Source organism: Centruroides vittatus, unplaced genomic scaffold, assembly GCF_030686945.1.
Source record: "Centruroides vittatus isolate TY-2023 unplaced genomic scaffold, ASM3068694v2 scaffold_324, whole genome shotgun sequence".
In the NCBI taxonomy this organism is placed as follows: domain Eukaryota; kingdom Metazoa; phylum Arthropoda; class Arachnida; order Scorpiones; family Buthidae; genus Centruroides; species Centruroides vittatus.
In genome coordinates this window covers 2,795,401-2,808,251 of record NW_027122701.1, presented here as the reverse complement: position 1 = coordinate 2,808,251, position 12,851 = coordinate 2,795,401, and the positions used below count along the sequence as shown (strand labels likewise).

The 12,851-nt window shown below is 33.4% G+C and overlaps 2 protein-coding genes across 4 annotated transcripts in view; one reads left to right on the top strand and one right to left on the bottom strand.

Annotated features, from left to right (window-relative positions):
• Positions 1 to 11,076, top strand: part of LOC136988192 (sphingomyelin phosphodiesterase-like) — a 62,501-nt gene extending 51,425 nt beyond the window's left edge. For all 3 annotated transcript variants that reach the window (XM_067286026.1, XM_067286027.1, XM_067286028.1), the window contains 5 exons: positions 9,041 to 9,128; positions 9,224 to 9,306; positions 9,378 to 9,567; positions 9,993 to 10,177; positions 10,266 to 11,076. In XM_067286026.1, coding sequence (XP_067142127.1) covers positions 9,041 to 9,128; positions 9,224 to 9,306; positions 9,378 to 9,567; positions 9,993 to 10,177; positions 10,266 to 10,368 — 649 coding nt within the window. In that variant the 3' untranslated portion in view covers positions 10,369 to 11,076. The remainder of the gene's footprint in view (positions 1 to 9,040; positions 9,129 to 9,223; positions 9,307 to 9,377; positions 9,568 to 9,992; positions 10,178 to 10,265) is intronic.
• LOC136988196 (uncharacterized) lies at positions 9,327 to 12,201 on the bottom strand. Its single transcript, XM_067286033.1, has 6 exons — positions 11,973 to 12,201; positions 11,795 to 11,901; positions 11,583 to 11,676; positions 11,402 to 11,504; positions 11,268 to 11,334; positions 9,327 to 11,188 (listed from the first exon to the last, which is right to left on the bottom strand). The coding sequence occupies exons 1-6, from the start codon at positions 12,062 to 12,064 to the stop codon at positions 11,130 to 11,132; spliced, it is 522 nt and encodes a 173-aa protein (XP_067142134.1). The 5' UTR covers positions 12,065 to 12,201; the 3' UTR covers positions 9,327 to 11,129.
• Between the last annotated feature and the right edge of the window lie 650 nt (positions 12,202 to 12,851).

Here is a 12,851-nt window from a genome sequence, read left to right as displayed (position 1 = left end):
TGCAGATACTGGCAAGACGATAGCTTGCCTGGTAAGAGAAATTGCTATTGTTGCATTCCTTAACCGCAAATGCTGATCCCACCTTGCTGTGGCTTTTAGATCCGTCGGTGAATATCTGTATATAATAGTTGGGATTGTCATGAAAGTCTAAGATAGAAATATCAGCCGCGATACTGGGATGGGGTTCTGAGACCTCGGGCTTACCATTTAGGTTAGATGTAAGGTGGGAAAGAAGGGGCTAGTTCAAGTTGGGAAAAAGCCCAATCTCCATAAATTTGTAAAGTTCACTGTCTTGTCCCTCCGTTGAGCAGGTGCCACCGCCACATCTCCTCCTTCACCCTAATGTGGAGGGGAAGGACTCCAGAAAGAACTTGGAGAGCAGCCGTCAGGGCAGTCCTATAAGCTCTGCACAACCTGAGAAGGGAGAGTCTTTGAGTTTTGTTTAATTTCTTTTTGGTGCGAACATTGTCGACCGCCTCTGCCCAGAAGGGGGCGCCATAGAGAATGATGGTTTCAATACATGCTTTGTAGATTATTTTGATGAACTTCTCGTTCATCCCCCAACTCCTATGGCTTATACATTGGAGTGCGTTAGAAATTTTGATGGCACGATTAGTAACATTGGTGATATGTGATGCCCACCTCATATTTTGATCAAAAGTTAACCCAAGGTATTTGAGACTTGTAGTATTTTTAATCCTTTGATGATTCATGAATATCTTCAAGGGCTTTTTAAGTTGTTTCCCCTTAGATAAGACCATGGCTTCACATTTGTTGAAATTCACTTGAAGATTGTTATTTACACACCATTCGTGAATTTTGTCTAAAATTTCGTTAGCATCTTGTTGTAGTATTTCGTTGTTGTAGTTTGACAACATCACAAGGGTATCATCTGCATACCCTTGGATGATACCAGAACTGGGGTGGGTGTTATCCTCGTTGAGTTGAAGCAGTCTGTCGTAGGCAATGTTCCAAAGACCTGGTCCCAAACGAAATCCCTGAGGGCAACCCAGGACAAGAGACGGATGATTCTTTCACCATAGTTGTATATACCTGCGGTCCTGTTTTTCAAATAGTTGAGCAGTATTTTGTAAAGGTTCTGAGGGCATTTAAAGGATTTAAGTTGGCCCATTAGGGCAGGCCACCACAGAGTATTAAATGCATTTTTAAAATCTATTGAAATGAGTAGAGTGTGCTCTCCTTTTTTCCATGAGTTATTAATATATTTGGTAACCCTATTGATGGCATGGTAAGTAGATTTGCCCTTTACAAAGCCATATTGTTGTTTATTTAGGAGGTTATTAGTATTGAGAAAATGATTAATCCTTTTGATAATGAGGCCGTCCAAAACCTTCCCTGGAACAGAAAGGAGGCTGATGGGTCTAAGTTGGTCAGCCTTCTTAATGTTATCGTTGTCCCTTTTAGAGATAAATTTGATGTCTGCATGCTTCCAACTATTTGGGAAGACCCCTTGCTGTAGGCACTTATTATAGATGTATACTAGGGCTGTAGGGACGGCATTGAATGCATGTTTGAGCATTAGAGGAGCAATACCATCAAGACCTCGTTATATGAAAAGGGAACATCGTCATCTGTTTCAGGGAGGACATTCATGTTTTTTCTGATGTCTTTTTGTCTGGGAATGTCACTAGAGGCATCATCCAATGGAAAATGGACGTCCATAAGGTGTTCCATAGTTTCTTTATAAGTTGTAGTATGATCCCCATTGTCTTTGCAAAGGTTAATTGGGATACTAGTGTTCTTTCTTGGCTTACATACTATGTAATAAGGATCTGACCAAACAGAAAGATTGCCCATTTTAGTACAGAAGGCCCTCCAGGCCTGTGTCCGAGCCTTATTAATTTGCATTTTGTAGTTGTTCAGAGATTGCCTATATTTATTCCTGGTGTCTTCTCTGTTAATGGGGTCCCAGGACCTTTGGAGGCACTTAAGCCCTGGTCACACTATGCGATTTCTAGCCGCGCAGGCGACCGCAACTGCAACAAGCGCGAGTCGCGCGCGTCTTCTCGTGGTCACACATTGTTCGTTGACGTTGCAACTCGGAATCACGTGACCCTATAATAAACCAATAAAACTACAGTAGCTTGTTTTTGTCTACTTTCCTGAGTTTACCGACATTTTACGTTCTATTTCAGAGTATTTACGGAATTTTAGCTACTTTTTTATTATTATTAAAATAGCAAGCAGTTCCTTTTCTGGAATGAATAAAAGAAAAAAGGCGATACTTTTGTTAGAGCTGGCGAGAATATACGAAGAGAAAAATAAGAAAAAACGTTCATGCTGGGTTAAAACTTGACGAAATGAAAATCAACGGGCTAAACAATCATGCTTTCTTTCACCAACTGATGAATGAATTAAGGCTTTCGGATGCCGTAGGTTATAGGGGATATATCCGTATGAATACCAATACTTATATATAATTTAGGAGAAACGTTTCGTAGTTTGGCATATCAATTTAGAGTGGCCCATAATTCGATATCAGTCATTCTATATCAGTCCCAGAAGTTTTGGATGCTATTTATCAATCTTATAAAAGTGAATATTTGACGGTAAGTGTTGTTTAGAGGAAAGCTCGAATGATTTAATTCATTTATAATCGATATATTTTTTTCTTTTATATAAGCATTTATTTTATTCAATTGTATATTATTAAAAGTAATCAAACTTTTTAAAATAAATCTAACAATAATTTTTATAAATTCAGATTTGATTTATATCAAATATAGCTTTTAAATGTACTGAAACTGAGTTAATACAAATGTTATAATCAAGATATGTTGACAAATATACAACACAAAGTATGACGTGGCACAAAGACGTTTTCTGATTGGATGCGCGTTTGCAACCGTCGCCAGTAGAACAAACTTTTTGTTTCTAGTTGTGGTTGCAGTCGCGCCGGTTTTCGAGGGGGGATTACCAGTTAACGGGAACAGCTGTCGCGGTTGCAGTCGCCCGCGCGGCTGGAAATCGCATAGTGTGACCAGGGCTTTAAGGTTAGCCCTCACCTGCTGCCTTAACACCTCCAGGTCCTTGTTCCACCAAGGTGCCCCCTTCTTTTTGCTAGCAGTACTATTGGTTGCCTTGTGGTAAGCTTGGAGAATGGAGTTAGAATAGGTGTCCACTAATTTATTGATGTCCACTTTATAAGGGTTAGCCTTCAACCAGATGTCCCTGAACACATCTTTGAACTGATGCCAATCTGTGTGGTATTTGGCCTCAGTGTTAGCGTTGCTAGTCCGGATATTCTGGAGATTCCACCGGATATACCAGTGATCACTGGCAGTAATGGTGTCAGAAGTTTCACAGAAGGTAATTAAATGGTGGGAAAAAGAATTGGTGAGACAAACGTCTACCCAACTTGTGCCTCTATCAGTGAAATAAGTTGGAAGGTTACTGGTGTTCCTAGAAGTAAGAGAGTTTTTGGCCATAAATTCTTCTACAAGGTGTCCTCTGGGGTCACCAAACGGACTGTGCCAAATTGTAGATTTGGCATTTAAATTACCCTCAATAAGCCATGGGTGATGACCAATAGAGTTGTTTATATTGTCAAGATCATCGATAAGGTTCTCGAGCTGATCATTAGGAGAGCAGTAGGCAGAGGAGAGGTACAAGACACCATTATTGAAAGTTAGCAGGATGGTAGTCCTCCTTCTCAGTACTGCAAGTAGGGCAAAACTGAGTGTTGAGATTCTTGTTATGTACCAAAATACCGGTAGTAATATGGGTTGTATAGTCTTTTGGAGGATACTTACTCCATTTCCCGAACCGGACAATACTGTTGTTCACCGGGTTCTTGGATTAACAGTATATCGGAATACCAATCTTCCGCAGTTTTCAGCAATAGAGAAGAAGCAGCTTTGCATCTCTGCAGATTTATCTGAGTTATGTTGACGTTATTCGTAAGGCGACTATTAGCAGTGTTGGAGGAGACGATACCAGTGTGAGTGGAAGGAGTTATATTGTTATATGCCATAGTCTGTTTGTTTGATACTTTGTTGCTTTAATCTCTGAGTGATCTGACATTTTGCATTAAAGGCATTATGATCTTCAGTAATGTGTTTATTAGTAGGTTGATTCTCGTTGTGTTCTTTACAATTAATGCATGATGGTGTTTTGTGTTTCCTCGTGCAATCTGTATATTTATGCTCTCTTCCACATTGGCTGCAGGTAAGCCTATTATTGCAGTCACGGGCCATGTGATTATAACCGCAACAGTTGTAACATCTAATTAGCGGTACAAAATCATCTACACGTACACTGGCCCAACCCAGAGAGACGTACTTACTGTTTAATATTACTTGACAGATCTTAGGAGTTACCGAAAGAACAACGTGACCACAATTTTCTTTCACTCTTCCCCTATGTATAATTGTCCGAACTTTACAGTCTTGTAGTAATTCTTCTCTTCTTATTTGACCCCAAATATCATTTTGCTCAAATAGTGCCTCAGGTATTTCTTCTGCTGAGATAGAATCAGGGACATTAAGAAAAATTAAGCGTGGTTTTCTGCCCTCTGCCTGTTTGCATTCGATTTTATCAGCTACCTCGGGTAAGGCTCGAATTGCGTTAGTCAATAGTTGACAATCCTTAGTATTCTTCACTCAAACGCATATTCCGTCTCCTTTAATTTTAAAGACAGACTTTACCTGTACCCCAATACAATGGGGTTCAACCCTTTGTTTGATTGTTTTAGCTACTTCATCCATATTTATCCTGAACCCATTCTCTGTTTGCCTAGGGTATACTAGCACTGCATGGTTGCCCCCAAGCCTTCTTTGTCAATTTTGTTGTTCAAAGTTTTCTGAATAACAGATGTTATCTTGCTTTGTTTTAAGTTGGTCATAAGGACCTCTGAATAAGATAATTGGTTAGGAGCAGTAGTAGTGGGTTGAGAAGTACGATTGTCTCTAGCTTCCTTAACAATGCCAAGCAATTGGTTAACACATCCAAAGAGTTTAGTTACTTTCTCCTGTACTACCGTCCTTTGTGGCTTAGTAATGTAATTGCCATTATTTTCTGGCAAGAGACCTAAGATCCCACCTAGGAGCTCACCCGCCTCATGAATGATACAGTTTTCAGGAGTCGTAAATGATTCTTCAAAATTATCATTCCTAATAATACTCTGCTCGGAGGCCATGCACTGAGAAGCCATAGCCAAGTAGCACACAACACTAAAAGCTTGAGGGGGGCTAAGGCGAAAAATAAGTGAAGTGCAAAGCCTACTAACAACCTGTGCAACTTAGTGGAGGGAGAGGAGGAGCAGAACTGGCCCAAGATATACAGAAAACCCTCCAGTTGACACAAAGATAAAATTGGAGAATCAAGACTAACACAACTATATAATGACAAAAACAAGGCATAGAAAGATCAATAATTAATTAATAAATAAATACAATTAAAATAATCTAGAGTACTTAAGTCTACTAATCCGTTAAATACAGTTGAAAATAATTCAACTGTATTTAACGGATTTTATATGGTATTCACATTTTTTATATGGTATTCACCATATAAAAAAAAAACCTAATAACTAGTATGTACAATTATATACAAGTTGAACAGTATTGCAGAATGTATATAAGATAGGATATAGAAACAAAAGAGGAAAGTATTACAATGTGGTGAGAGAAGAAAGCCAATTACCAAATATGTACAAAAATTTACATGCTGAACAGTATTACTGATGGGGATATAAGAAATGCAACGCAACAGGCAAGCAGGAGACAGACTGTAGTGTAAGTAGTACAGCCACGGGTAGTACAATGAGATCGCGTGATGAGTAGGCTGCCAGCTGCGGAAGAAGAGTCCGATGACGGCAGCTGAATCTAGTTGTTGATGAGCCTCATTGAGGGGTTGCTGAAGCTTCTGGCTAACCTTTCAAAGGCAAGGAAGATTTCCTTGCTAGCCCAAATGTCAGAGTGGTTGCATGGCCAACTAATATTAAGTTCATCCATGAGGAGTCTAATATTCATGCGTTCGTGTTCAAGAGTATAGCAGTCAAAGAGGTAATGATTGGAGCCATCTTCCACTTGGCAAGTCAGGCAGACTTGTAGGTCCCTGTTGGTGAAATGGTGCAGGGACCTACAAGTCTGCCTAATTACATCTACAATGAGAACTGCTTAATGGGAATAAAGAAAATGGAGTGTTTAAGCTCATATCTTTTAAACTGCATATCATGACAGGTTTTTAACAGCCACTTCAGGAGTGATTTAGACAAAGGTTTTATTTATGTTCTAGCAATTTGTTTTGCAGGTTATACGCAGGAAATTCTGATACATTTCAGTATTATGAATTTCAGATTCTAGTGATAGTTTTTTTTTTTTGTTTTGGAGGGAAAGTATCTTTTTCAATATTTGTAAGTTCTGTTCTATATAAATGATCCAAATTTATTTTTCAAAATGCTATGGAATGGAATTTGTAAAGATAAACCAGAATACAATATGATCTTGTAAAGGAAGTTTAAAAGAATGCATTTTATGATGGTAATGTTATAATTTATAGTATTTTCAAGAATAAGAATGGAGCTAATGCAATTATTTTGAATGGCTATCACTGTGCTGCTGTAGCTAAGCAATAAAGCTATTCTGTTTTATTTAACAAACTTGAACAAAATAGAACAGAATAAAAACTTCTAATATTCAGACATCACTTCACATGATGTGGTGACATTTGTATTTTTATTTATTTTTTTAATCTCACATTCTTGTAAAAACGTCAGATATTTTAAATATGTTTGAACTGTTATAATCTATCTAATAATTTTTTAATGTACTTTCTATATATATAATGTTCTACATTGTAATGGTCATAAAACTTTTTCTTCACTTATACTGTACAGGCAAATGAATATTGATTCTATTCTTATTCTGCAAAAGACTATAGATAGGAACTCTAGGGTGGATGACCAAACTATGCTAGTTGTTGTTTCTAGGAATGCACAAAAATGTTGAGATGAGTTGTAGATTAAGATTTCATACTTTCTGATTTGTCTTATTTTAGAAAATCTGAAATAAAGAAATTTTGAATACTAAATACTTTGATAATTGAATCTATAGTCTGTAGAAAGTATGAAATGCTGCTCTACATTCATGCTGATTTCATCTATTAAGATGAAAATCCCCCTTGTTTCTCCCTTGGTCTAATGTTCTTGATAAGAACAAATTAACTTTGGGTACATTCTATATTCTATAGCAGAGGTGTTGAGTGACTTTCTTTACCATCTGTATATCTGAATATTCTGATAAACAAAACACTAATATTTAAAATATACATTCAAGAATATATTTTTAAGCTGAAATCATTTTATAATAAATCTTTTAAATTAATTATTTTGTATTTGTTAATTCAGAAAGCAGATATTTAATAAATGTTGATACTTAGAAAATTGTATTTTTGACTCTTAAATCAGTCAGTATAATCTTCAGAATTTGTTTTAAACAAAAAATTACACTTTCACATTTTAATAATAACAAAACAGAAAAATAATTAACATTCTCAAAAAAAGAGAATAAAATTTAAAATTTATTAAAATATTTTAACTGCATTATTTAATATTTAAAATTCTTATATTAGAAACACATAATCTATAAGTAAATTTTTCTGGATAAGTTTTTTTTTATATTTTTTAAATTATAGGTTATATACATTATAGATTCAGCTATATATTTAAAAAGAACTGAGATAATAACAGTATAAATTGTGCCATTTTAAGAACTTATAAGAATACTATGCTATAGAATGCAATATGAAATACATACATACAAATATAACAAATAAGTAGCATATTATCTTATAATGCTTTGTCTTTTCTCATTATAAGTCTGCTTATTCTGATTATATTTTGTTCTTACTAATGGCAACACTGAATGAGTATTAAATTCTGTATTATTATTGATAAACACTAAAACAAAAATGTTTCCAATTTGCCTTATAATTTGTAGGTTATCTTTAAAATGTCAATTTGAAAGGGGATGAGGATTGTACAACAAAGCAATTTATATGCCAATTTTAAATTGCAATTACAAACTCTCACCAATTGAGCAACAGTTTCTCCCATAGATAGGGGTTAAACAATAGTCTTATTTTTGTTCTAGCAATTTCCTGCAGTTATATGCAAGGAAATATATAAGTTTTAACTTGTTGAATTAGAAAAACTAAAAATAAGTATGTAATGCTTTTATGTATTTTAAATTTTTAAGGGTTTGTTTGGATTGTTGTATGTGGAATGTGATCCTCTCAATAGACTTTACTCATTATATTCAAAATAAATAAATGTAACAGGTTAAAATCAAAAGTGACCTAAACCATAACAAGTTTTATAGCAGTTAACACAAAGTCTTACACATTTCTGTTAAATTGAAAATGCCATGAAGTATTATGTACTAGCTATTGAATACAATTTTTGTATCAGTATTAATAATGTAATAAATACTTTTTCTTCATTTTAATGAATTATACTAATTTCTTTCATTATATCTTTTATAGGCTTATTATATTGTTCATTTAATTTGAAATTTTGTTGTTTGTATTTAATGTTGAAACTTCTAAATTTTGCAAACATACTTATTTCAAAGTAATTTATCTGAATACGACTTAAGATAGATATAATTTATAAAATAAGAATCAAATATTTTTCATTTATGAATATATAGTGAATTACTATGGTAGAAAATGCTCTCAGAATTATAGTTATGTTGGTTTTTTGTAACTGTTTTGTTGTTTACTCTATTATTTTAATATCTAAGGATGTCAGCACTGTAAGAATCATTTCATTCATGAGTTCATTAATAACACAACTCTACAGTCTACACCAAATGAAAAAACCTTTGATGAATTGACACGATTTACATCCTTATTGATATACAGTATATGATACATCGTCATCATTTAGATAAGAATTATATAAATATATAATAGAGGATTGCAAAATATTTTAATTCGATGTTTAAAATGCAAAATAATATGATAATATTTAGTAATTTCTATTTTTCCATAATTATTCAAATTTAAAATTCTGAAGGTGGTTGCTAATAAACACGACAGACCCGGCTCAGCAGCTTCGATGGCTCGTTAATGAATTACAAACGGCCGAACTAAAAGGAGAAAAAGTAATTTCATTTTTTTTCTAATCATTTCATGCTTTAGAAAGTACGAAATAATAATTTAGTTCTAGTTAAACTAGTGATGCTGGTCATTTTATTAGGTTCACATTATTGGACACATACCGCCAGGTAGTAGCGATTGCTTGAGAGTGTGGAGTCGCAATTATTATAAAATAATTCAAAGGTAATTATATAACATTATCGTTTGAAATTTATTAATTGGTAATTTTAATCTGAATTACGTCATTGTTTTAGATATAATGATACAGTAACTGCTCAATTTTTTGGTCACACTCACATGGACGAATTCGAAGTGTTCTACGATACAGATACTGCTACAGCAATTAATGTAGCGTATATTGGACCGAGTATAACAACTTATAACAGCGTAAATCCCGGTTATAGAATTTATACCGTCGATGGAAATTATGCAAATAGTAGTCGAGTAAGTTAAAGTACAAGTTAATAAAGTATTAGGGCCGTCCATTAATTATGTGTACAGTTTAACGGAGAGAGGGGGTCGCGAAAAGTTCATCATTGTACTGTACTGTACATGAGGAGAGTAGGCGTTGCCTACGTGGACCTTTTTTTATCGGTATCAGTGGAATACGAATTTGTTCTTACAAGTTTACTTCACTGGTCATGTGAGTAAACTATCAGTTAAAAAATATGTGCAGTACTTTTTTAAGTATTTTCTATAATGTAGAGTTTGTGAACGATTGTACTTGTAATTAAAGAGCAGGGTGTTTGTCAAAAGTATATCATTGTACACAGTTCGGGGAGGAGCAAAATAGCTTAAAAACTGTACACGTGATTAATAGACTGCCCCTTGTCCAATACATTTGTTTTCAATATTTGTAATACTCTTAGGTTGTTCTTGATCACGAAACTTACTTTCTAAACCTAACTGAAGCAAATTTGACGGATAAACCAGTCTGGAAGTTCGAATATTCCGCAAAAAAGGTTTTCAATATGTCTTCTCTTCTTCCATCTGAATGGGATAAACTTTTGAAAAGATTTGACAATGATGATAAAGTATTTCAACAATTTTATAGGTAATTTTAATTTTTTTATCTCCTTCCGATTCCATCTAAAGAAGTTATAAATTCGTGCTTCTACTAATACGAATACTTAATTTTCCAGATATTATAGAAAAATGAGCGACTATTACAAAGATCCTTGCACTGACGATTGCAAGACCAAGCTACTTTGCAAGCTCAGAAACGGACAATCTGGCAATTGCTGACTTACTATTACTACGAAGAAATTAAATTATATAATAATAATAATTCCAGCCATTTAAAATGGAAAAAAAATTGAATTTTCTCTAATATCAGCACTAATAGGCCTATATATAGAAAATATGATTTGTATAATCGATCACCAATCAAAGTTTAACAAAATTTTCACCATAAGAAAAATATAATTAAGTACGAAATCATGTTCTATTGTACAAAAAAATTTTAAATTTTTAGAAATATACACAGACACGAATTTGTAGAAATTATGTATAAAAGAAATTTCTATGGATTTACATTAGTTATTGTTAAACAAATCTTTAGAACTACTTAAATATTTTTATCACTAGTCACAGCAAGATATATATATATTATATATATTGATCAAATGATTATATATATATACACGTATAATGATCAAAATACCAAAGCTGCTAATTACAATTTTTCTGTTATGTTGATTGTTAATATTGATTAAATATTGAACAATGTTTAGCAAGAGGAACTTGCAAAAATTATAAAATAGACATCAATATTTTTTTTATCGTTGAGAATATATTGTATATATTCCAACTTTAATATATTTATTTACATATTTTATTTTTATAGTTAATTGTAAATCGATGCAAACTCAATAATATATGCCTTACTTTCCTAAAATTGCACAAAATATGTAAAATTTGTTTGCATACTTAATAAAATCATGTTGAACGAAACGTTGTTTTATTATTATTAACAATTGTTGAACACTAACTATTTATAAACAACTTTATTTTAAATTCTTACTGGACTGATAATTTGATAGTAAATTTTTTGTTGTATTCAGTTCTGTAAAAATGGAAACAAATTTAAGAATTTAACTTAAAAATATATAGTCTATATATAATAATAATAATAATAAACAAACCATTTTTAGTTCTTTGTAACTCTTCCTTTAAAAATTGTATTTCTTTATCGTCTTTTGATACCTCTTTCTGTAAAGGAAAGTTTATATCTTTGATTTTTACTTCTCTTATCTTCTGTTTTATAGTAATTACTTACATTTTGCTCCTCTAAAATTGTTTTTAGGCTAGCTTCTAAAGATTTTGTCGACTTACGAAGCGAAGCTTCATTCATGCTCAAAGATAGAACTCTGTGGATAATTCTGCATGGAATATAAATCAATAAAAAATACTACATCTCGTTAACGGACGGACAATTATGAATTCTAATTGTTTCTTACATGCAAAACTTAAGCGCGTGAAACAAATTCCATTTAAATGTATCAAATGTGTTTCTCACCATCTCGTTTACTTGCAAAACGTGAAGTTCTAAAGCTGAAAGTTTAGATATTGCATTTATACGCCATTTTCATAGATTAATAATTAAATAAATGATAACATTTCTTAACAAACTTTAGTTACCGCCAATAGAACTTAATAAGAAGTGATTTACCTACAATATTTACCACAATAAAAACTATGGAAAAGGTGAAGTACATGGTAAATGTTAAATTTAGAGGTAAACGAAACCTTTTGGCAAAATTCAATAATTCTCCTAATCTATAAAATACAAAAACTTTTTGTTTAACACGGTAACTAAACAGAGAATTAACATAGAAATGGAGCTTTACCTGTAAGATGGCACCCAAGGGAGCACTAAACAAATAAGGAAGAATTCTTCAACGTAAAGGAAAAAACTCATGGAAGCGTTCAACAGCGTCATGTCTTAAACTTTAAAAAACCGTTTTAAACAATACTAAACACTAACAACGAATATTAAGAAACTTAATTTTACGAGTACAAAAAAGACTGCTTTTCAATCTGTTCGGGTGTATAACTAGAACTTTGTACATCAAAGGATAAGATAAGTTACCGATAGATATGACCGCAAATATTTTCAGTCTTCGATATCAATTGCATAATTTTAATAAATTCGATTGTGCAATAACAACTACAACAGATACTAAAAGAATTTCGATCAAATATTTCCTCTCTCTTCCAACAGATGGCGGTGGGTATGTTTCCTAGTCAATTTCGTGAGAAAGAAACATTTCTTAGTGGGTTAAACGTCTTAAAAGTGATAGTAAATGCGTCAGAGCGGCTGTCGTTGGTTTTTTTTCTAATTGCTTAAAATACAGAAACGACTGATTCTATTGGTCGAAACTGTGCCACGGATGATTGGTTGTGAAAAATGTTAATAGATATTAACCCCCCCCGTGCCAGTTTGCAAAGGATCATTATGGCAGTTTTCAGTAATTTATATTGGTTTTAGGGGCGTGCCCGAATAAAGGAGAATAGAAAAAAGTAGAAAATGATGTCATCGATCCATTTTCAACTTTCAGAATTTTACAATTATTTACGTCAGAGGAAACCGTTTTGTTGGAAGAGTTGGAAAGGAGAGGAGTTGGGTTTGTTGTGACATCCCGTGACGTTCTCATTGTTTATTCGCGTCATAAATCGTAAGATGGAAACAATAGTAAAGATGGGTGGCAGATAAGGCGGTCGGCTCT